At 43.7% G+C, this 25,881-nt stretch overlaps 1 protein-coding gene across 2 annotated transcripts in view; it reads left to right on the forward strand.

The window, feature by feature from the left end:
* Positions 1-25,881, forward strand: part of Spats1 (spermatogenesis associated serine rich 1) — a 55,436-nt gene that overhangs the window by 24,508 nt on the left and 5,047 nt on the right. Inside the window, exons 5-9 of one of the 2 annotated variants that reach the window (XM_016003538.3) lie at positions 3,642-3,803; positions 7,783-7,903; positions 9,235-9,297; positions 22,432-22,547; positions 22,780-23,025. In XM_016003538.3, the coding sequence (XP_015859024.3) occupies positions 3,642-3,803; positions 7,783-7,903; positions 9,235-9,297; positions 22,432-22,547; positions 22,780-22,808 (491 nt within the window). In that variant the 3' untranslated portion in view covers positions 22,809-23,025. Of the gene's footprint in view, positions 1-3,641; positions 3,804-7,782; positions 7,904-9,234; positions 9,298-22,431; positions 22,548-22,779; positions 23,026-25,881 lie in introns of those variants that run through there. The other variant, XM_016003535.3, reaches the window with a different exon arrangement.

The raw sequence follows: 25,881 nt of genomic DNA on the forward strand, positions 1-25,881 counted from the left end.
CGTGTGAGCCCGTGTGAGCATGAGAGCCCGTGTGAGCATGAGAGCCCATGAGAGCCCGTGTGAGCATGAGAGCCCGTGTGAGCATGAGAGCCCGTGTGAACATGAGAGCCCGTGTGAACATGAGAGCCCGTGTGAACATGAGAGCCCGTGTGAACATGAGAGCCTGTGTGAGCCCGTGTGAGCATGAGAGCCCGTGTGAGCATGACAGCACGTGTGAACATGAGAGCCCGTGTGAACATGAGAGCCCGTGTGAGCCCGTGTGAGCATGAGAGCCCGTGTGAGCATGAGAGCCTGTGTGAGCCCGTGTGAGCCCGTGTGAGCCCGTGTGAACATGAGAGCCTGTGTGAGCATGAGAGCCTGTGTGAGCATGAGAGACCGTGTGAACATGAGAGCCCGTGTGAACATGAGAGCCCGTGTGAGCCCGTGTGAGCATGAGAGCCCGTGTGAGCATGAGAGCCTGTGTGAACATGAGAGCCCGTGTGAGCATGAGAGCCTGTGTGTGCTTGAGAGCCCGTGTGAGCATGAGAGCCCGTGTGAACATGAGAGCCCGTGTGAGCGTGTGAGCCCGTGTGAGCATGAGAGCCCGTGTGAGCATGAGAGCCCATGAGAGCCCGTGTGATCATGAGAACCCGTGTGAGCATGAGAGCCCGTGTGAACATGAGAGCCCGTGTGAACATGAGAGCCCGTGTGAACATGAGAGCCCGTGTGAACATGAGAGCCTGTGTGAGCCCGTGTGAGCATGAGAGCCTGTGTGAGCATGAGAGCCCGTGTGAGCATGAGAGCCTGTGTGAGCCCGTGTGAGCCCGTGTGAGCCCGTGTGAACATGAGAGCCTGTGTGAGCATGAGAGCCCGTGTGAGCATGAGAGCCCGTGTGAGCATGAGAGCCCGTGTGAGCATGAGAGCCTGTGTGAGCATGAGAGCCCGTGTGAACATGAGAGCCCGTGTGAGCATGAGAGCCCGTGTGAACATGAGAGCCCGTGTGAGCATGAGAGCCCGTGTGAACATGAGAGCCCATGTGAGCATGAGAGCCCGTGTGAACATGAGAGCCCATGTGAGCATGAGAGCCCGTGTGAGCATGAGAGCCCGTGTGAGCATGAGAGCCCGTGTGAGCATGAGAGCCCATGTGAGCATGAGAGCCTGTGTGAGCCCGTGTGAGCCCGTGTGAGCATGAGAGCCTGTGTGAGCATGAGAGCCCGTGTGAGCATGAGAGCCTGTGTGAGCCCGTGTGAGCCCGTGTGAGCATGAGAGCCCGTGTGAGCATGTGAGCCTGTGTTAGCATGAGAGCCCGTGTGAGTATGTGAGCCTGTGTGAGCATGAGAGCCCGAGTGAACATGAGAGCCCGTGTGAGCATGAGAGCCCGTGTGAGCATGAGAGCCTGTGTGAGCCCGAGTGAACATGGGAGCCCGTGTGAGCCCGTGTGAGCATGAGAGCCCGTGTGAACATGAGATCCTGTGTGAGCCCGTGTGAGCATGAGAGCCCGTGTGAGCATGAGAGCCTGTGTGAGCCCGTGTGAGCATGAGAGCCCGTGTGAGCATGAGAGCCCGTGTGAGCATGAGAGCCCGTGTGAACATGAGAGCCCGTGTGACCATGAGAGCCCGTGTGAGCATGAGAGCCCGTGTGAGCATGAGAGCCTGTGTTAGCATGAGAGCCCGTGTGAGCATGAATGCCTGTGTGAGCCCATGTGAACATGAGAGCCCGTGTGAGTCCGTGTGAGCATGAGAGCCCGTGTGAGCATGAGAGCCCGTGTGAGCATGAGAGCCTGTGTGAACATGAGAGCCCGTGTGAACATGAGAGCCCGTGAGAGCCCGTGTGAGCATGAGAGCCCGTGTGAACATGAGAGCCTGTGTGAACATGAGAGCCTGTGTGAGCATGAGAGCCCGTGTGAACATGAGAGCCTGTGTGTGCTTGAGAGCCCGTGTGAGCATGAGAGCCCGTGTGAACATGAGAGCCTGTGTGAGCATGTGAGCCCGTGTGAGCGTGTGAGCCCGTGTGAGCATGAGAGCCTGTGTGAGCATGAGAGACCGTGTGAACATGAGAGCCCGTGTGAACATGAGAGCCCGTGTGAACATGAGAGCCCGTGTGAGCATGAGAGCCCGTGTGAGCATGAGAGCCCGTGTGAGCATGAGAGCCCGTGTGAGCATGAGAGCCTGTGTGAGCCCGTGTGAGCATGAGAGCCCGTGTGAGCATGAGAGCCCGTGTGAGCATGAGAGCCCGTGTGAGCATGAGAGCCTGTGTTAGCATGAGAGCCCGTGTGAGCATGAGAGCCCGTGTGAGCATGAGAGCCCGTGTGAACATGAGAGCCCGTGTGAACATGAGAGCCCGTGTGAGCCCGTGTGAGCATGAGAGCCCGTGTGAACATGAGAGCCCGTGTGAGCCCGTGTGAGCATGAGAGCCCGTGTGATCATGAGCGCCCGTGTGAACATGAGAGCCCGTGTGAGCCCGTGTGAGCATGAGAGCCTGTGTGAGCATGAGTGCCCGTGTGAACATGAGAGCCCGTGTGAACATGAGAGCCCGTGTGAGCATGAGAACCTGTGTGAGCCTGTGTGAGCATGAGAACCCGTGTGAGCATGAGAGCCCGTGTGAACATGAGAGCCTGTGTGAACATGAGAGCCTGTGTAAACATGAGAGCCCATGTGAACATGGGAGCCTGTGTGAGCATGAGAGCCCGTGTGAACATGAGAGCCCGTGTGAGCATGAGAGCCCGTGTGAGCATGAGAGCCTGTGTGAACATGAGAGCCCGTGTGAACATGAGAGCCCGTGAGAGCATGAGAGCCTGTGTGAGCATGAGAGCCCGTGTGAACATGAGAGCCCGTGAGAGCATGAGAGCCTGTGTGAGCATGAGAGCCCGTGTGAGCATGAGAGCCTGTGTGAGCATGAGAGCCCGTGTGAGCATGAGAGCCTGTGTGAACATGAGAGCCCTTGTGAGCATGAGAGCCCGTGTGAACATGAGAGCCCGTGTGAACATGAGAGCCCGTATGAACATGAGAGCCCATGTGAACATGGGAGCCTGTGGTTCAAGTCCCAGCACCCACGTGGTGGCTAACATCTGTAACTCCAGTGCCAAGAGAATCAATGCCCTTCCTAACTCCCAATGGGCACCAGGCATGCACGTGGTTCACAGACATACAAGCAGGCAAAACACCCATATACATAAAAGCAAAAATAAATATTATAAAAAGATGAAAAAGCAATTGAGGAAGACATTGATGTTGACCTCTGGTACATAAACACACATACATGTACACACACACACACACACACACACACACACACAGACCCCCACAAAAGAGTTCATAGTGAGATTATCTCTAAAAGCCGAAAGAGTGTGAGGACTGGAGAGACGGATCAGTGGTAACAGCACTGGCTGCTTTTCAGAGGACCTGGGTTTGGTTCTTGGCACCACATGGTGGCTCACAACTGCCTGTAACGTCAGTGCCAAGAAGATGCAAGGCCCTCTCTGGCCTCTGCGGACACTGCGTGCCTGTGGTGCACATACGTATTTGCAGACAAACACGCATTTTTTTAAAGTGTACATGTGATAAGCTGTAGGCCACTAGAACCTGGGGAGTTTTTACATCTTGCCGTCTAATCGTCTCGAGGGAGGGAGCAGGGCTAACGGAAAGGTTTCTGGTATCTTGCAGAAGATGGGCAGCGCCCTGAGTGGACATTTTATCCACGGTTTAGCAGCAATATCCACACCTACCACGTTGGAAAGCAGTGCTTCTTCAGTGGGGTCTTCCGGGGCAACAGGAGGTCTGTGGCAGAGCAGACGGTGGACAAGAGCCTTGGGAGGAAGAAATATGGTAATGTGCCTCATCCCATCAAGGATGAAACAAACACACAGCAAGCCCTTAGTTGTGGCTCTGTGGACTCTGTTTTCTCTGGCTGGGACAGCTCTGCAGGGTCACCCTGCTGCCCACAGTGCACACAGGAAGACAGAGAGCCCAGCTCACAGGTGACAACCTTCTGTGAAGGGCTCGGAATGCATGCTGAACTTCACTTTCATCTTTCTCTAGCTCTTATAAAATGCTAATGTGACATTTACGTCACCAAATGAGTCACTTCAGATCCTTATTAGTAGACGCCTCATTGAAGTCCGAGGACAATCACGTACATTTCTGTTAGATATCACCTGCCATGTACATTTAAAGTAAGCCTTAGCATGTCACACACAATGTTATTTTTAATTTAATCAAAGGTAACGAAGGTAAAAATAATATACATACACCATATCTAAGCCATGTATCACCTTGGATCATAGTCTGGTGAGTTCTTTGCTCCAACTCCCTCAGAATATACGTTTCAAAAGATCCTGAGAGGTTGCTGAGCACCAGAGGGCCATTTATGGCCCTTTCTTATAGGAATACCCACGTAGGAGGTGGCAGCCAGTGCCTAGGTGATGACTAAGATTCCTGCAGAAGCTATGCAAAGAGAAATAAGTACCAACTTCTCTTGTAAAACTCATGCAAAGGGCAAATGGATTTTCAGGTTGAGGCTTGGATTTACCTGGATAAAGGGCCATCCTGGGGAAGCCGCAAGCATGGCCCCTCCTGATGTGGATCCTCCCAGGAATCCCATGCCTTGCCTACATCCTAAACTTCCTATTCAAGAGAAAATGCAGAGCCACAGAGACGGCTCAGTGGTGAAGAGCCCGGGATGCTCTTGCCGTGGCCCTGGTTCTATTCCCAGCACCACGTGGTGGCTCACAGCTGTCTGTCACTCCAGTTCTAGGGGACCTGATGCCCTCTTCTGGTCCCTGTGGCCACCAGGCACACAGGTAGTGCACAGATATACCTGCAGGCAAAACATTCGTACACATAAACTTAAAAGATTAATTTTTAAATTAATGGCTGCTGCACAAGCGTGAGGACCCGAGTTCAGATTCCCAGCACCCACACAAAAGCGAGGTGCAATGGTCATTTTCTGTAACCCCGGAACTGGGGAAGCTGAGACAGGAGGACCCGTGAGAGACTGAGTAAAAAAATAAGGTGGAGAGCAGTTGAGGAAAACATCCAGCACTGATGTTTGGCATCCACGTGCGAGACCACACATGCATATTGTGCACCCATGTGCACTCATGTGCACATATACAAACACGTACATGTACGTATACTACAAACCCAAATACATTTAGAAAGGGAAATGCATGACATTTAATTGAGATCCAGAATGTATACAGTTTACTTTTTCCTCACTCAAATATTTTACTGTTTTTGTTATTTAGAATTGAAGCTAGAGTGTTATACAGATGGACCACCATGATAAGCAGAACTTGATGAGTTTAGCAAATACCTAACGTGCAATACCTAGTGATAACCACTTTTCTGTTTTTAGTTTTAAAAATATAAATCATGGAATAAAATGGTGCTCAGTTGGTAGAGTGCTTGCCTAGCATGGACCACGCCCTGGCTCTACTTCCTGCACTGTACACATCAGATGTGGTAGCACATGCCTGTAATCCCAGCAGTTGGGAGATGTCGTCAGCAGGATTAGGCATTAGAGGTCATCTTCAGCTACACAGTGAGTTCGAGGGCAGCCTGGGACACATGAAGCTCTGTCCCCAGACAAACAGAGTTCCACCCAGAACATCAGATTAGTGCATGGCTCAGTCTTCGTTAGAGAAACTTCTCAAAATGAAAGGAAATTAACACACAGACCCACAACTGGACAAGGCGCAGAGAGAGAGAGAGAGAGATTTGGGAGTGCTCAGGTCTGAATGGGGTGTCTGTATCATGCTCCCCATCTCAAGGCTCAGTGATACATGCAGAAGAGGCAGAAAAACTGTAAGAGCCAGAGGTGGTGGATGTCTCCAAAAGAAAGCATTTTCCTGACACTACAGGGCAGAAGCACATATGAACTTACAGAAGACTAGGCAGCATGCACATGACCTGCACAAGCTCAAGCCAGACAAGGACCCCAGCACGGAGGTGGGCATAATTCCTACCCTCGCCAAGAAGCTGCCTGAAACTGGTGGCTGGGAGAGGGGAAATCAGTTTTCTTTAATGGAGTGACAGTGGGCATAACAGCCACATGCCAGGGCAGGCCCCATGCTCAGGAGTGCTTAGCCAACACAAATTAGATTTCTCTCTCTCTCTCTCTCTCTCTCTCTCTCTCTCTCTCTCTCTCTCTCTCTCTCTCTCTCTCCCCCTCCCCCTCCCCCTCCCCCTCCCCCTCCCCCTCCCCCCCTCCCCTCCCCCTCCCCCTCCCCCTCTCCCTCTCCCTCTCCCTCTCCCTCTCCCTCTCCCCCTCTCCCCCCTCTCTCTGTTTAAGAGAAAGACATTACATGAAGTTAGGGAGAATCTAGAAGGAGTTGGGGGAGGGGAAAGAATATGATTAAAATATATTGTTTAAATTCTTAAGGAATAAATAAAAACATTGAAAAAAATCAAGGGGCCGGAGAGATGGCTCAATGGTTAGGAGCACTGGTTACTCTTTCAGAGGACCCGGGTTTGCCCCTCAGCACCCACATGGTGGCTCACAGCCATCTGTAACTCTAGTCCCAGAGGATCTGACTCTCTCATGGCCTCCGAGGGCATTGCACACACTGGTACATAGACAGACACGCAGGCAAAACACTCATAAACAGAAAATAATAAAATGTTAAAAGATCAAAATAAAAGCTACATGTCTTGCATGTCCAACAAAACCAACCAACGAATCAATCAATCAAACAAGCAAACAAACAAAAACCTACCAAGCAAGCAAATGTGTATAGTTGGTTTTTTTTTTCTTTTTTTCTTTTTTTTTTTTTTTTCTTTTTTTGTTTTTGACAGAGTTTCTCTGTGTGGCCCTGGCTGTCCTAGAACTCACTCTGGAGTGCTCAGATTAAAGGCATGACCACCACTATCTGGCTTGTGTGTAACGTTTTATAATCTATAATGATAGAATACTTTTTCTGTTCGTTTTAGGGTTTTTTGAGACAGGATTTCTCTGTGTAGCCCTGGCTGTCCTGGAACTCACTCTGTAGGCCAGGCTGGCCTCAAACTCACAGAGATTTGCCTGCCTCTGCTTCTGAGCTGGGCTTAAAAGCATTCGCCTGACTCCTTTGCATTTTTTTTTACGGTGCTGGGAATTGAACCTACATGCTACCTGCATGAGCTATATTCCCAGCCCTCTATGTTTTTTAAAAAAATTTTAAGTTATTATTTGAAAATTTCACACATGCACATGGCGTGTTTTGGCCACACCTTCCCCTCACTCCCCACCTCCAATCCTCTTGGACCCCCATTATATCTTCTTCCCAACCTTTTTTTTTTTTAAATTAAAAAAAATTTAGCTATTTTTTAACCTTCAACTGGGGCTGCCCATATGTGTGAGGTCATCCACGGGTGTGGGGAACCTGCCAGAGGCCATACTCTTAAATAAAAGTGACTCTCCCTCTTCCTGCAGCTATCTGCTTCCAATAGGTCCTCAGCTTTAAGGCCTCAAGCTGCTCTGACTCATGTGAAATTTTAATTGGCTTGATCTTGTGCAGATGTTGCCAGCTGCTGTGAGTGCAGGAGCCACAGCCATACCACCTCCAGGGGATGGTATTTCACAACCTTCCTCCTACCCTCTGGCTCTGACCTTCTTTCCACTCCCTCTTCCCCAGCCCTCCATGTTTTACAATGGTTATGTCTGATAACCTAGTGCAGTGAACTCGACTTTCCTAAGGCAGGGTAACGAGAACTCCGTCTCTCAATAAGCACGAAGATACTTGACGTTCACTGTCTTGTTGCTTGCTCACAGCAAAAGGGCATTGGCTTCTGCCTTCCATGTGATGTTTTCAAACGCTTCCCACAGATATTGATCCCAGAAATGGAATCCCAAAGTTAACACCAGGGGATAATCCGTACATGCTCCCAGAGCAGAGTAAAGAGTTCTTCAAAGCGGGGGCAACTCTTCCACCTGTCAACTTTTCACTGTGAGTGCATGCTCGTTCCAGAGGAACTTTAGGGACTGTAAAGGGATTGAGTCTCTTCTGCTGTATGTAAATTATTGTTGTTATTTATGTATTTATGTATGTATTTTGGTGTGTGTTATAAACAACTATTTGTGCAAGCATGTACACTCACACATGTGTGTGTGGCGGCCAGAGGACATTGAATATTTTCCTCTGCTGTCCCCACCTTATGCTTTTAGACTAGCCCTCTCTGACTGAACCCAAAGCTGGACATTTTGGCCAGGCCAGCTGGCCAGTGAGATCCTGGGATCTGCCTGCCTCTGCCCCCTAACACTGGGGTCACACGCACACACAGCTGTGCCTGGCTTTTATGTGGGGTCTGGGGATTTGAAACTCAGGTCCTGTTGCTTTTGTAGCAAGTCTCAGACCCACTGAACCATCTCCCTAGTCCTTGCATAGAAATTATTTTTGAAGGGGTGGATCGCATAAGATGTGATAGAGTGAAAAATTCGTTAAAAAGTTCTTATTTAGTTCATTTGTGCCTATACACACTGCGGAATTGACATGATAAGAGATACAAGAAGGACTGGGGATATAACTTATTGGTGGTGCGGACACAGTGGGGGAAGGAAGAGGAACAGTGTGGGGAGGGGGCAAGATGGGGGATAGGGGGTTGAATATGAGCCAACTCCAATGATACACATGTATAGAAATGTCTTTTTTTTTCTTTTTCTTTCTTTTTTTTTTGGTTTTGGTTTTTCGAGACAGGGGTTCTCTGTGTAGCTTTGTGCCTTTCCTGGAACTCACTTTGGAGACCAGGCTGGCCTCGAACTCACAGAGATTTGCCTGCCTCTGCCTCCCAAGTGCTGGGATTAAAGGCATGCGCCACCATCGCCTGGCTAGAAATGTCTTTAGACCCATTATACTGTACTTTTAAAAGCTGATAGAACAAGAAAGAAGTAGTTGTTTATTGGTCTGATTTCTATTACCACATACTTGAAGGCTTCGGAGCTTTCCTATCCAGTCTGACTGTTAGTGACTAGTACACAGCATGACATTAAATGTGGAGGCAAACTTGGGAAAATACGATCAAAGAGAAGAGTCATCCAACTAAAAGGAAAACAGTAGTTATATTATATTGAAAATAGCTAGAAAACCAGTCACCCGAGAGTCAATGATCTTGATGAAACACAACAAAAAAAATTAAACATTATTCCCTGTCCAGTTTTGAAGCCCACAGTGACAACTGATACCAGAAAGTAGGTATCATAGTTTGGAAATGATGATGTGTTGCTCTCCATGCTTAAAGTGGTCATTGCCATTTTATGGTTGTTTTTATTGTTCTCTTTCAGGGTTCCTTATGAGAAAAAATTCGATACATTTATCCCATTGGAGCCACTTCCACAAATTCCCAAGTGAGTTTTCTCACCAAGTTTCTATGATACTATCTCTGAGAAAATGACATCCTTTTCTCCCACCGAAGAGCCTGTAGAACGTCGAACCATGGGGACCCTGTGTGTCCCAGCAGCGGGGCAGTGCAGTATGTAAGGTGGACACAGAGGTCAAGTGTCTGTGGCATCTGGCAAGGAGAGGGGGACAAATTCTACATAGGACACTAGCTAACTGCCAGATGCCACTGTGTGCTTGAGTATGCATGGGAGGGGAGTTAACATGGAGCAAAGGGGCTGATAACACCCCGTTTTCAGAGTATTATCACATTTGAGTGTTCTGGGAGAGAAAAGCACATGTTTAATGATTGTAACTGGGAACTCAGAGCTTCAAAACCAAAGAGAAACCCAATACAACACCCCTATATTTAAGGGAAGGACAATCTCTCTGTTTTTATACTAAGATTAAAAAAAAAGATCTGCATGCATGGAGGCACACGTGCCATGTATGAGGGAATTGGTTCTCTCCTGCTATGTATAGGGTCTTGTGGACTGAACTCAGATTTTCATGCTTGGCAGCAGAGGTCGTTACTTACTGAGCCATCAGTGGCCCTAATTTCATGCTTATAGAATTAATTATTTTTTAAATTAAAAATTATGTGTGTGGGTGTTTTGCCTGCATGTGTATCTGTGTACCATGTGTGTGCCCAGTACCCAGAGATACCAGAAGAGGGTTTTGAATTCCCTAGAACTGAATTTCAAGCCGCTATGTGGGTGCTGGGAATCAAAGCAGGGTCTTCTGCAAGAGCAGCCAGTGTTAACTACTGTGAACCATCTCTCCAGCCCTGATTTCACACTTTTGCTCTGCCCCAGTCTGAACCTCATACGTTTACCTCTCCTCATTCTCTCTTTTCGAATATAGTCTCATGTAAGTATGGTGAGGTAGGCACATGTTCCCGAGTCTCACATGTCGAGATTCTGTGGGAGTACCCAACCTCAGAGCTCGTTGGAAATAAAAACCTTTGATTCTAAACTTGGCACCTCTAATGCCTTCATTATACTTCATTATTCCTTATAACATATAATTAGGCTCCTCATGTCTGTACTTTCTTTTTTATAAACGCTATTCTAGAATACTCAAAATACCAGCAACTGCCTAATCTTACCATTCTACCCAACTATTTTAGTTTTTGTAAATATATGCAAATATATCTGTATGTATAAATCATAAAATACCAAGCAGTTTGGTTTTTCTAACCTATTACATTGTATTTATTTTGGTTTTTCGAGACATGGTTTCTCTGTATAGCCCTGGCTGTCCTGGATCTCACTTTGTAGACCAGGCTGTCCTGGAACTCACAGAGATCTGCTTGCCTTGCCTCCCGAGTGCTGGGATTGTACTTTCAAAGAACAAACCACTGTAGACTAGGTGCTCGTTTGTACTGGGGGCAATCTACAAATCAGGAGACAAAAGGGCTCCCATTTCAGGAGCTGTTGCTGGAAATACTACTTACTGTTTCTTAGATTTAGTCCCCTACTCCCTCAGGACACAAGTCGAAAATCTTTTTTTTTTTATGTTTTATAAAATCTTTATTGACAAATAATTTACATAGTATACAATTTGCCTCTTTGCACAATTTGATAGACTTTAGTCCAGCATCCTCATAGGCCCATGACACCATCACCACTTTCTATTTTAGAACATTGCTGTCTTCAATTTCATACACACATATAATGTATGGTGATTACATTCCACCTTATTTTTTTAAATGAATATAGTATTTGCAATTGTAACCATTTTTAAGTTCACAATTCAGTGGCATAAATTACATTCAAGATATTAATTACACTCATATTAATTAATTACACTCATGATATTAATTACATTTGTGGTATTCATTGATTACATTCTCAGTATTCATTCAATATCTATATTTATGATATGATTTATTACATTCATGATATTATGCCTTGATACTACTGTCCGTTTGTGGGGTTTTTCCATCACACAAAACAGAAACTCTGTACTTAGGAAATCATTGCTCTATATTCCTTTCTTCTCCATCTTGAGATAACATCTAATCTTTCTGTCTCTATGAATTTGTATATTTCATATATTTTATGTAATACCATTCTATAGTATTTGTCCTTTTTTGAATGTAAAAACATTTTATGTACAACTGCAGGAGAAATAATACACAGATATTTTGAACATAAAAACAGGTTATAATTTAAAAGTCCAGGGTTATTTGAAACAGGAAGATATTTTCTCTGTAGAAAATAAATATGATAACATTTCCCAATAAGCCCTTTTAAGCCAAATAATAGCTGAATTATACATATAAATATTGATTAGATTCTGGGATACAGAAGAAACCTATCTTCATCTGTTCAGAGAGCTATGTTTTACTTAAGTTGTGTGAGATTCCTATTCATATTCCCCTTCACTGTTTGATTTACATCAGACATTTTTCTATAGGCTAATTCATACTCTAAAAAAATTTTATCCTCCCCTCCTGAAAGTATATCCAGCATATTCTTTCATCAGATTGATCTAGTACAAATTCTTATCCTAATAGTTAAATATTTTTCTCTGCTGAGTAGTACTCCAGTGTGTATATGTACCACATTTTCTTTCTTTCTTTCTTTTTTTTTTTTATGAATAAGCCACATTTTATTTCTCTCCAGTATTTGATAGCTATTTGAGTTGTTTTAACTTTTTTACTATTAGCAACACACTGCTGTAAACCTTCATGTACATGTTTCATAGGTGCACATTTTCAGTAGTTTGAGGATATATTCCTAAGGGTAGAATTGTTGAGTAACAGAGTAACAATGTTTTGCATTTTGACCAACCACCAAACTGTTTTGCCAAAGTGGCACACCATTTTACAATCTCACCAAATCCTTGTTTTTAAGGCTCTGATTTTTGTACAAAAGCATTCAATCATTCTGTCAGACCAAACCAGGAAAAGTAAGCTATAGTTCAGAGCTGTTCTATTCCATTTACTATGCAAAGCCATTCTTGGTGTTTGCAACTCTCAGCCCTTTTGAGTATTCTTGCAGTGTTCACCTTTCCCTCCACCACTTTTTTTTTCTTCTTTTTTTTCTGGTTTATTCCTATCTATTACAAATGTATAAAAAATCCTCCATCAACGCTGCTGATAGCAGCAGAACCTTGAGAAATATACCTTTGGTTTGCCTCAGAAAAGGAACACATATTGTACTGTAAAGTTTATAAAATTGGCGCAAAACATTGTGATAATGTTACAATACCAGTTTTAAGAGTTCAGTGACTAATGGGGAGCCGATGGGATACATGCAGAACTGTGAAAGCGATCTCACTTAGCCAGCTGTACACGTAGACTGTAAATCTACATTCAGATCATTACTGATCTAAGACTATCATCTCAGTTTATCTGTTGAGGTCAACCAGGAAACCCTAGAATATACCTTGATTTTTGCAAAAAACAAAATAGGGGGAGGGTTTTTTTCAGCATTTCAGTCCACGAGTAACAGTATCCTAACAGGCAAAGTGTTCTCTCACTGTCAACATAGAATGAACTGCTGCTGGAGGTCAACTTGGGCTTTAATTTGCATTAGCGCTTACATGCATAGTAGTCCAAGTTGTTGACCTCATGACTTTAAAAAGTAACTCTAAAAAAGTAAAATGGCCCTTCTTGGAAGACTAAAGAAAGACATCCAGCCATAGTTGTAAAAAGTCTCATCAAAACAATATACCCTAGCCGGGCGGTGGTGGCACACGCCTTTAATCCCAGCACTCAGGAGGCAGAGCCAGGCGGATCTCTGTGAGTTCGAGGCCAGCCTGGGCTACCAAGTGAGCTCCAGGAAAGGCGCAAAACTACGCAGAGAAACCCTGTCTCGAAAAACCAAAAAAAAAAAAAAAACAAAAAAAAACAAAAAACAAAAAACAATATACCCTTTTATGAATTACGCCCCAATTAAAAAAAAAAAAAAAGTAGCCCCAAATAAGAAGCAGCTCTGAAAAAGAAAATATAACTTAAGATATTTGAAAAAAACAAGGTGAATACAGGTTCAAAAATAATTAAGATACATTTTCTTAAGGCTACCTAGAATTAGGCTTTAAAGAATTCTACCATTTCAAGTTTACCACTAGTTACTAGATACCTATTTACAAACAAGATGTTCACCTTTTTTGTTCCTTTATCAAGAGAAAAATCTACCTTCAGATTATGAGGGTGGTGATGGGGAGGGACTAGAAAACAAGATTCAAACAATCCCATGTAAATATCACATTTTTCAAATGGAAGAACTCCAAACTGCACTAGAAGATCCAATCACTAAGACACTTTCCATTAAATGATTTAAGTACAACTACATGGCACCAAGGTTTAGGCCTAATATAGGCCTGACAACCAAGTCCTTGTTTTCTGGAAGAAAGGCCTCAAAAGTCCCACTCAATTCCACATAACAATACTTCAAAGATCAATTAAGTTTTCCTTTCCTTAATATTTTTGTTTTTGACTTCTAATCTTAAAGACTAGATTAAAACTTAGCTCATTTCCCAGAAGGCATTGCTTCCCTTTGCTCTATGAAAGAGTCCACCAAGACCTCTTCCTCAAAACCATCTAGCCCCCAGCCTCCAGCCTGTGCTTTCTCAACATCCTGAAAAAGTAATGTAGGTAAAATATGCTCATGAACATTAAAACTAGTTGTTAGAAAGACGTAACTAGCTTTATAATTTAAGTTTTAGAACATAAATACTTGCAGCTTAATCTGCACTGACAATGATTGTCGAAGCCTAGAATTCAACATTTACAAATTCTCATTCACACACACAAACCACAATATTATCACACAACTTATGTCTTGAGAGAGTCTTCTGCTTTTTAAATCTTTGGCCTCCCAGTCAATCCCAAGTTCAACCAACTTTTCCGAGTTCTGGTAGTTACCTGAACCACTGAGGCATTGCCACAAGACTTCTTCTCTTTTGAAACATCCTTTTTCTCTATTAGGATAGCTACGCCAGCTTGTTTCTTCTGTGGTGTATGTTGGTGTGGGATTATCTATTGCTTGATTTTTCATGGATGTGTTTAGCTTCTTTAGGTTGAATTTTCCCTTCTAGTGCTTTCTGTAGGGCTGGGTTTGTAGACAGGTATTGATTAAATCTGGTTTTATCCTGGAATATTTTGTTTATTCCGCCTATGGTGATTAAGAGTTTTGCTGGGTATAATAGTCTGGGTTGGCATCCGTGGTCTCTTAGTGTCTGCATGAGATTTGTCCATGATCTTCTCGCTTTCATAGTCTCTATTGAGTAGTCTGGTGTTATTCTGATGGGTTTACCTTTATATGTTACTTGGTCTTTTTCCTTTGCGGCTCTTAATATTTTTTCTTTGTTCTGTGTGTTTAGTGTTTTGATTATTATGTGGCGAGGGGACTTTTTTTTGGATCCAGCCTATTTGGTGTTCTGTAAGCTTCTTGTATCTTCATAGGTATTTCTTTCTTTAGGTTAGGAAAGTTTTCTTCTATGATTTTGTTGAATATATTTTCTGTGCCTTTGAGTTGGTATTCTTCTCCTTCTTCTATCCCTATTATTCTTAGGTTTGGTCTTTTCATGGTGTCCCAAATTTCCTGGACGTTTTGTGTTACAACTTTTTTGTCTTTAGTATTTTCTTTGACTGACGAATCTATTTTCTCTATCATGTCTTCAGTGTCAGAGATTCTCTGTTCCATCTCTTGCAATCGGTTGGTTATGCTTGTTTCTATAGTTCCTGTTCGTTTTGTCAGGATTTCTATTTCCAGCATTCCCTCAGCATGTGTTTTCTTTATTGTCTCAAATTCATTTTTCAGATCTTGGAATGTTTCTTTCATCTGTTTAATTGCTTTTTCTTGGCTTGATTTGATTTCTTCCCATTTTTTGTTCGTTTTTTCTTCCATTTCTTTAAGGGAGTTTTTTATTTCCTCTTTAATGAAGTTTTTCATTTCCTCTTTAAGGGAAGTTCTTATTTCCTCTTTAAGAGAGTGTTTCATTTCCTGTTTAAGGAAAGTTTTTATTTCCTCTTTAAGGTAGTTTTTCATTTCCTCTTTAAGGAAAGTTTTTATTTCCTCATTGAGGGAATGTTTTATTTCTTCTTTAAGGGCCTCTATCATCTTCTTAAAGTCATTTTTAGGGTTGATCTCTTCTGTTTCTTCTGTCATGGTATGTTTAGGTCTTGCAGGTATAGAATCACTAGGTTCTGATGTTGCCATATAGGTCTTTATGTTGTTGCCTGTATTTTTGCACTGGCGTCTACTCATATTTTCCTCTGTGCGGTGCAGGTGGTGTCTGTGTCTGAGAGTGCCTCTCTTGTTCTAATTTTTAGTCTTGGTTTAGTAGGGGTTCTTGGTTAAATTGGTGCTATTGGGCTGTTTCTTCAGGGAGAGCTGATTTCAGTCGGTGAATTATATACTTATGATTCTGGTGATCTGGTTTAGTGGCTGGGTAGCGCCTTCTTCTGTGTTCCCAGGTCACGTTTTGTTCATTTGTCAACTCCTCAGCTGATCTTGTTTCTTCAGACTTCAAACTGTAGGCATCTGAATCCTCTCCCAGATGGGTTTCAGCTGAGCAGGGTAGTCTCACCAACACCTCCAAGTTGTTGGGTTTCACAGGATCAGCAGTTGGGCCCTGGGTTGTCCCCAGATGGAGTGCCCAGACTCGCCCTGGTTCTGACCCACGGAGACAACCTCCTCCCCAGGTGTTGGGGCCAGGGGCGTCCCTGCTCCAAGCTGCGTCCGCCCCTCTCCGTCCCTGGGCCTGTCCACCCCTGCGGCCCGCCGCCACAGGCCCACCTAGGTCCACTTGTCTCCGCCGCAGGGCTTGTATGTCCCTGTCAGCCGCCGCTGGGTCCGTCTGCCTCTGCGGGCAACCAACGGGCCTGTATGTCTCTGCCGGCTGCCACCGCGGGCCTACCTACCCCTGCCTGTCACTGCTGCCGGGCCCATCCACCTCTGCGAACTGCCACCAGGCGTGCACGTCTCTGCCGGCTGCCGCAGGGCCTGTATGTCCCTGTCGGCCACTGCCACCGGGCCCGTCCACCTTTGCGAGTCTCTGCTGCGGACCCACCTGCGTCCGCCCGTTTCTTCCCAGTGGCCTGTCTACCTCTGTGGGCCGCCGCCGCTGGGCCTGAATGTCTCTGTCGGCCGCCGCCGCCGGGCCCATCCACCTCGGTCTGCTTATCTCTGCAGCAGGGCCTGTCCACCTCTGTGGGCCGCCGCCGGGCCTGAATGTCTCGGCTGGCTACCGCCGGCCTAAATGTCCCTGTCGGCCGCTGCCGCTGGACCCAACCACCTCCGCGGGCCGCTGCCACAGGCCTACCTGCGTCTGCTTCTACCACATTTTCTTAATCCATTCTTCAATTGACGGGCATCTAGGTTGTTTCTAGTTTCTGGCTATTATGAATAATGTTGCTATGAACATAGTTGAGCATGTATCTTTGTGGTATGATTGAGCATTCCTTGGGTATATATCTAAGAGTGGTATGGCTAGGTCTTGAGGAAGATCAATTACCAATTTTCTGAGAAACTGCCATACTGATTTCCACAGTGGTTGTACAAGTTTGCATTCCTACCAACAGTGGAGGAGTGTTCCCCTTGCTCCACATCCTCTTGAACATAGACTGTCATTAGTGTTTTTGCTCATAGCCATTCTGACAGGTGTAAGGTGGTATCTCAGAGTCGTTTTGATTTGCATTTCTCTGATGACTAAGGATGTTGAGCATTTCCTTAAATGTCTTTTAGCCATTTGAGATTCTTCTTTTGAGAATTCTCTGTTTAAGTCTGTAGCCCATTTTTAAATTGGATTGTTCAGTATTTTGATGTCTAGTTTCTTGAGTTCTTTATATACTTTGGAGATCAGCCTTCTGTCAGATGTGGGGTTGGTGAAGACCTTTTCCCATTCTGTTGGCTGTCTTTTTGTCTTATTGACTGTGTCTTTTGCCCTACCCAAGTTCCTCAGTTTCAAGAGGTCCCATTTATTAATTGTTGCTCTCAGTGTCTGTGCTACTAGTGTTATATTTAGGAAGTGGTCTCCTGTGCCAATGCATTCAAGAGTACTTCCTACTTTCTCTTCTATCAAGTTCAGTGTAACTGGATTTATGTTGAGGTCTTTGATCTACTTGGACTTGAGTTTTGTGCATGGTGACAGAATGGATCTATTTGCAATCTTCTACATGTTGACATCCAGTTATGCCAGCACCACTTGTTGAAGACACTTTCTTTTTTCCATTGTATAGTTTTGGCTTCTTTGTCAAAAATCAGGTGTTCATATGTGTGTGGATTAATGTCAGGGTCTTCAATTTGATTCTATTGGTCTGTATGTTGGTTTTTATACTAGTACCAAGCTGTTTTTATTACCATAGCTCTATAGTAGAGCTTGAGATCAGGGATGGTGATGCCTCCAGGGGTTGCTTTATTATACAGGATTCTTTTAGCTATCCTGGGGCTTTTGTTTTTCCATATGAAGTTGAGTATTGTTCTTTCCAAGTCTGTGAAGAATTGTGTTGGCATTTTGATGGGGATTGCATTGAATCTGTAGATTGCTTTTGATAAGATTGCCATTTTTACTATGTTAATCCTACCTATCCACGAGCATGGGAGATCTTTCCATTTTCTGATATCTTCTTCAATTTCTTTCTTCAGAGACTTAAAGTTTTTTTTTTTTTTTTTTTTTTTTGGTTTTTTGAGACAGGGTTTCTCTGTGTAGCTTTGTGCCTTTCCTGGCTCTCACTCTGTAGACCAGGCTGGCCTTGAACTCACAAAGATCTGCCTGGCTCTGCCTCCCAAGTGCTGAGATTAAAGGTGTACACCACCCTCGCCAGGAGACTTAAAGTTCTTATCATACAGGTCCTTCACTTGTTTAGTTAGTGTTACCCCAAGGTATTTTATATTATTTGTGGCTATTGTAAAGGGTGATATTTCTGTGGTTTCTTTCTTAGCCCTTTTATCATTTATATTAGGGCTACTGATTTTTTTGAGTTGATCTTGTACCCTGCCACTTTACTGAAGGAGTTTATCAGCTGTAGGAGTTCCCTGGTAGAATTTTTGGGGTCACTTATGTATACTATCATATTGTCTGCAAATAGTGGAAATTTGACTTCTTCCTTTTCAATTTCTATCCCTTTGATCTTTTGTTGTCTTATTGCTCTAGCTAATACTATATTGAGATTGTGTCTCTATACAGTTGAAAATCTTATCTAGAGACTATTTTTTTTCCTCTTCTTTGACAGGGTCTCATGTAGATCAGGCTGACCTTAAACTCACTATGTAGCCAAGGATGACCTTGCATTTTCAGTTGTGAGCCTAGCCTTTAACAGCTGAGCCATCTCTCCAGCCTGACCTTGAATTTTTGGTCTTCCTGCTTGCACCTTCCAAGTGCTGGGGTTACAGGCACTGTCATACCTGGTTTATGTGGTACTGCGGATCAAGCCACAGTGCATGCTACAACAGCACTCTACCAACTGAGCTACACCTCCTTCTGTCACTGGTACTTTTTTTTTGGTTTTGGTTTTTCGAGTCAGGGTTTCTCTGTGCAGCCTTGACTGTCCTGGAACTCTCTTTGTAGACCAGGATGGTCTCACACTCACAGAGACCCACCTGCCTCTGTCTCCTGAGTGCTGGGATTATGCACCACCATACCTGGCTTAACATTTTTAATTTCTAGAAGTTCTGTGTGACTTTTTACATTATTTATTGTGTGTATGTATGTGTGGGTCCTGGGGATGGAACTTGGGCTGTCACAGTTGTTAAAGGCAAGTGCCCTTATCTACTGAGCTGTGTGACTGGCTCCCCATCTGATTTTTTATATCTTTTATTGATTCACTTGTTTTCCTTAAATACTTCAGCATAGTTATCATAGTTGTGTTGGTATTTTTGTTCGATAAATGATTTCTGTCATTGCTGAGTCTGTTGTTACTGACTGATTTTTTCATCTTATTATTGATCACAGTTTCCTGATTCTTGGCAAGACTAGTAATTTTTGTTTGGATATAGAACATTGTGATTTTATGGTGTTCAGTATCTGGGTTTTGTTATCTTTTAAAGAATGTTCATCTTTATTCTGACAATCATTTGCAATTTGGTATGATATTTTGATATTTAGTTTTTGAAGTGGTGATGCTTTTGAGTATGTTTTGACTATTGTTAGGACTTCTCTAAGGATAGTTTAGAGTAACTAACCATTCCCTTTGGAGTCTCTACAAAATGCTTGGAGTAATCAATGAAGAGTCTTCAACTTAGTTGGTGGGATATAGAAGGATTTTTCAGTCTTCTGTGAAAGCTGGAAAGAATTCAGCTTATATCTTAGAGGGTTTATTCAGCTTATACTTCCATATCACTGTTCATCACCAAAGGAAGTCAGGGCAAGATCATGGAGGCAGGAGCTGATGCAGAGGCCATGGAGGGGAGCTGTTTACTGGCTTGCTCAGTTTGCTTTCTTATAGAACCCAGGACCACTGGCCTAGGGATGGCACCAACAAGAATGCCCTGGGGGCCCTCCCCTATCAGTCACCAATTAAGAAGATACCTTACAGGCCTGCCTACAACCAATCTTATGAAGACATCTTCTTAATTGAGGTTCCCTGCTCTCCGATGATGTTTGCTTGTGTCAAGTTGACATAAAACTATCCAGCACAGCTCACAATAGACTAATTTATTGTTCTATGGCATCCTGCCCTATGCATGCATGTCCTAACATCCAGCAAAGCTCAAGGGGACTGCTGCATACATTTTGGAAGCTCATTTTCTATGCAGCTCCTCCTTCCCACAGCTTTGCCCTGCTGTTTCCGTACCTTGCAGTTTCTCTAATGACTTATCTCTGGCTTGTTGAGAACATTGTGCTTTTGTCTGCTTGGATTGTTCATTTCCTCAATTATGAAACAAAATTTGCAGGTGGCCTTTTATTTCCCATGTCATTGGATGAATGGGTTTTATACAATTGCATTACTCTCATTATCCACATCTATAAATATTAAGATTACACTTCTCATTCTGTTTCATTTGCATTTAGCTGAGATATCTTGTCATTCTTTTGCTTTTGAATCACTTTGTATTTAGGTCTGCCTTTTTAAATATACATATATTTATATATATATTTAAAATACTTATTTATATATATTTAATTTACTTATTTCATCTGTGTGTGCATATGTGTGCGCGCACACACACGTGTATGCTTATGTTTGAATGTGTGGATGTGGAGATTAGAAGTCAACCTTAGGTGTTGGCCATCTTTTTATTTTGAGACAGGGTCTCTCTACTGCCCTGTAGTTTGCTGATTGGGCTAGGCTGGCTGGCTAGAAAGCCACTAAGATCTGCCTCTATCTGCCTCCCCAGTGCTGGGATTACAAGTAGACACCACCATCCTGCTTTGTTATGTGGGTTCTGGGGATTGAACTCAGGTCCTTGTGGCTGCATGGCAATCACTTTACTATTGTGAGATCTCTCTCTCTCTCTCTCTCTCTCTCTCTCTCTCTCTCTCTCTCTCTCTCTATCATCTATATCCTTTAAAAGTTTATGTGTCAGAAAAAAAGAACTAGAACCAATAAAGACAAGTAGCCCTAGTGATCCAGCTCTCAGAATGCCTCTGTTGAAGTTTCCTCAAAATTCTGCATCCAGAACAACTTCAAAGCTGCTGGCTGAGATGGTCTAGCCTCGTAGACTATCCAGCCAGAACTTCAGATAAGCCCATTACATCGAGACTGGACAAGCCAGCTTTCCCAGGACTTGACCATTATCCCAATTTTCTCAGGGTTCCCTAAAGATGCTGTTACCCCCAGATAGCAGGAAGCAGTCTACACAACACCCACATTCCCAAGAGGTGGAGTGGGTAGTTTTTGGTCATGCAATGGATTGTGGATGTTTATCATTGTTTAGAGGGGGGGTTGGTTACCAGTTGCTGGTCATGGTCAGATAAGAAGCTGAACAAAGGAGATTAAATTCAGGGATCTCCTTTTAAAAGGAAAAAGGGGGTTATAATACAGAAATGCTAGGATAAGAGGGTGGATTGTTGAGTCTGCTTTTGAACTTGTCTCAAATATTTTACATTAGTATGAGTTTTTGTATATTGATACAAATTTAAGGTTATTTTTTGTTATACTGTATATATGTTTCTACTCTTTTTTAAAGTATTGTACATATGCAGCTCATTTAAAAAGGTAACGTAAATTTCTAGTCCTTCAAACTTATTATTACAAACTTAGGATATTTAGGATAATTAGAGAAATATAGGTTAGTAGTTAGTCATCTAACAATCAAATTTGTGACCATGTTAGGCATGTTTTCAAGGTCAGATATATTTTCTATGACGACTAGATAGAATACAGTTTTTAGTGTTACCAAATTCAGAAAAAAAATTATATAAGAGATAAAAAGTTTATAAGGTTGAGAAACATAACAGCTTAAGTTGTATATCTAAGATGTTTTTAGGTCTAAAAATACATTTTTAGGATGGTAATACAAGTTACAATAGAAAATGGTTTAGGTATAAAACTTTGGACTCAATATAGGATAGATAATACAATAATGTCTCTGAATTTGCCAAATACATATATGTACTAAACATTGTGAATGTAATTCTTACTTGATAATTGTTCTTATTGTATATAGTTTTACTAGTTAAAACCTTTCCTTTTTATTTAGACAAAAGAGGGAAATGTTGTGGGATATTTGTGCACTGTGTGAAGAATATTGCCATTGATTGGTTTAATAAAGAACTGAATAGCCAATAGCTAGGCAGGAAGTATTAGCAGGACTTCTGGGCAGAGAGAGGAAATAGGAGATAATCAAGGCACAGAGGAGATGTCAATGAGACATGGAGAGAGTTGGATATACAGAATGAAAGAAAGGTAAAAAGCCACATGGTAAAACATAGATTAAAAAAAGCTGGTGAATTTAAGTTGTAAGGGCTAGTGGGACAAGTCGAAGCTAAGGCTGTGCTTTTATAATTATCAAGTCTCCATTTCATTATCTGTGAGCTGGTGGCCCAAAGGAAAGTCTGACCACACTTTACTCAATGATCTATCTCCCCAGCCCCCTGATGTGGAGGCCTCCTTAATTTTGTGGGCATGTAGTGCCTTATCTATTGGTGGTGTTTGTAAATTTAACATGCATACACTCAAACTCATCAGGATTGTGTTTTTCCTCCAGCTTGCCTTTCTGGGAGAAGGAGAAGGCCAACAACTTGAAGAATGAGATCAAAGAAGTCGAGGAGCTGGACAATTGGCAGCCACCACCACCCTTTCTACACAGTTTTTTCTCCTCTGGTAGGTTCAAGAAATCTCAAAAAATGATAAAACCTGGAGTTCAGAAGAACAGTCTTTTGGGAGGCTTCATTTGGAGCTCAGAGATGGCAGAGCCTCTCCTGGAGTGGGTGTTCTGCCTCAAGGGGTCCTCTGGGCAGAGGTCCCCACCATGCATTGAGCATTGAATGTGTTGGTTTAGAGCTGTTGGGCTTGTAAGGGAACACACTCTTTAATGCTGTACCTCTATCCACAGGTGCTTCAAACTTTCCAAGACATCCCTGAGCAGAAATGAGCCCCCAAGCATGCACTGACTGACCTCCAGCCAGCCTCTGCCATTGCTGGGTTTTTCTAGTCTTTGTTTTTGGCATTGTCTCTGTCCTAAACCAGTTATCTGACTCTAGTGAGGGATCACTATGATTTGCCTTGTTTAACTGTCAACTGTGAAAACTTGCAAAATGTGTAGAGAAGTTGCACCAACCATAAAGTAGACACCAGCATATCTTTCATCTAGATTCTACCATCGACAGCATTTATCCCAGTTCTCTCTCCCTCTCCCTTTCCCTCTTACTGGTTTCTGACCCACTTGAGAGCTAGTGACACACATCATAATCCTTTACACCTTCAGACCTCATACCTCAAGCGTGTGTCTCGTGAAGTGGTGGGTATTTTCTACCCAGGGTATGCAAATTTCCAATGCAAGGTATTTGGCACTGATAGTAATTATATACAGCTCACATTTGGTTTTACTCAGATACATTTGTTTTCTCAAGAATGCTCATTGGTCAGTGGTAACAGGTAGATTCCTCAGACTGCTACGACAGAATACTAGAGATTGGATAGTTTATAAACAAAAGGAACTTCCTTCTCATAGTTCTAGAGGCTGGGAAATCCAAGGCCAAGCTGCTGGTGGATTTGGTATTTGGTGAGGCACTGCCTTCTTACCACTTTCTAAGGGAAAAAGGGTTATTTGGCTCACAGTGCTGGAGGGATCCAGTCGGCCACAGTGGAGAAGACATGGCAGCAGGCAGGGAAGGCACTGTGGTGGGAGCAGGAGGCTGGCTACTCACACTGTACCCACAGTCCAAATGTGAGCAGGAAGAAGGACCAGGGCATAAAGCCAGGAGGTCTGCTCCAGTGACCCACTTTCTTCCCTGATGCTCCCCTCCTAAAGGATCTAATCTCCTCCTTAAAGACCCCTTGAGAAGAGACCAGCATTACCTTTTACATGGACAGTTCCCACTAAATTGCTTCCCTTTACACCTTGCACTGTCAAAGTCCTATAAAATTTCCTTCCTTCCTTCCTTCCTTCCTTCCTTCCTTCCTTCCTTCCTTCCTTCCTTCCTTCCTTCCTTCCTCCCTCCCTCCCTCCCTCCCTCCCTCCCTCCCTCCCTCCCTCCCTTCCTTCCTTCCTTCCTTCGACAGGGGTTTTCTGTGTTTCCTGGCTGTCCTGGAACTCAACTCTGTAGACCAGGCTGGCCTCCAACTCAGAGATCCGCCTGCCTCTGCCTCCCGAGTGCCGGGTGGTGGTGATGCAAGCCTCTAGTCAATTTTCCATGTCTTTGTGTCTGTATTAGTTTCATTTCTCATTGCTGTATCAGATGAAGCAACTTAAGGTTTATTTTGGCTTACAATTTGAAGGAATATAGTCTTATCATGTCAGGGAAGGTACGGCAGCAGTACTATAAAGCAGCTGGTCATATTGTATCTACAACTGGGTAAACAAGAGAGAGAGGAGAGAAGAGGGAGGGAGAGGGAGAGGGAGGGGGAGGGGGAGGGGGAGGGAGAGAGAGAGAGAGAGAGAGAGAGAGAGAGAGAGAGAGAGAGAGAGAGAGAGAGAGAGAGAGAAACGCTGTGCTCAGCTGGATTTCTCATTTTTATTTTACCTATGACTCTAGCCCATGGGATGATATTGCTCACATGCAGGGTGGGTTTCTCTCCTCTGTTAAATATCTCTGGAAACATCCTCAGAAACAGACAATCTTCTAAATCTATCACCACAATATGACCAATCACTACAGGGACCAAGTCATATCCAAACTATAGCAACATTAAACTCCACAACTCCATAAAAGATTTCTATAGCATCCTACAGTATTTTCCAAGTTTTTGGTGGGAAGGATTAGTTTGGTTGGACTGTTTCCTTTGACCTTGAACATTTGGCTCCCAAAAGTTAGGTCAGTGGTGGCACTGTTTACAGAACTTGACATGGCAAAGTATTTTAGAGTTTTGCTCCCAAGGCCATGCAGCAGCTCTTCAGAGACTCTTCTTGCTTTGTTGGACAATCCAGACAATATATCTGAACACATGAACGCCTCCACCTTGACTGAGGAATATGCCAGACATGAGTGGTGCAATTTTTAGTGACCTGATGGGCCAGCTTCCCAGTGGATTTGGAAAAGGATAGGGAAGTCAGAGAGATGGCTGGTGTCCTTCCAATGCAGAGTGATGGTCTGATCGCACACTAAGTATCTGGGAGGCTACTGCTGCCTTGAGTGTCTGTATGCTGAGGCTCCTCCCCGTAAACTCTGTGAGAGACTGGAGTAAAAACAGAGATTTCTGCTAGAAAATGAGGACAGAATGGATGGTTAGAGCAAAACTGCACTAAAATGAGTTCTTTTTAAATGAAATTTCAAATAGAACTCGGAATTCTGTGTTCATATTATCCAGATTCAGCAGCTTAATGTGACCATAAGAGAGAGGACATAGGAGATGGAAGGCCTAAGGGAGCCTTTGGGATGATTTAGCTGTGGGTGAGGGGAGGAAAAGTGGTCACAGGGAGATAGGGCCCTGTGTAGCCCATAGCCCACCATTGTATAATTAGGAAACAAAACATACCTCCTTCTCATTGGGCACAGCTGGGGGATGTACAAGTAAACTGTTTGTAAGCCAAATCTCAACCCCTATTTACCCATTGCTCAGTAAGCTTCCTATATACCCACAAACATCAATCTGGTACTATTTCCTGAAATAAATTCATGGGTAACTACAGGTTTTCCAGGAGAAGTTCAACATCTGTAGTTGGACCTTTCTTTGGGCCACCAACCAGCTTCCAGATAAAGACTCGGAAACTTATTATTAATAATGAATGCCAGGCCTTAGCTTAGGCTTGTCTCACTAGCTCTTTTAACTTAATTTAACCTGTTTCTCTTCATCTATGTTTGGCCTCTGGGCTTTTAACCTTTCTTTCATTTTGTATGTCCTACTTTCCTGCTTCCTCTGTGTCTGTCTGTCTGTCTGCCCCTGGTGTCTCTTTTTCTTTCTCCTTTCTTTTCTCCCCTGAGCCTAAATTCCTCCTCATATTTATTCTTCCTGCCTGGAATTTCTGCCTATCTCTCCTTCCTTGCTATTGGCCATT

The sequence above is a fragment of the Peromyscus maniculatus genome, chromosome 21, assembly GCF_049852395.1.
Source record: "Peromyscus maniculatus bairdii isolate BWxNUB_F1_BW_parent chromosome 21, HU_Pman_BW_mat_3.1, whole genome shotgun sequence".
In the NCBI taxonomy this organism is placed as follows: Eukaryota; Metazoa; Chordata; class Mammalia; order Rodentia; family Cricetidae; genus Peromyscus; species Peromyscus maniculatus.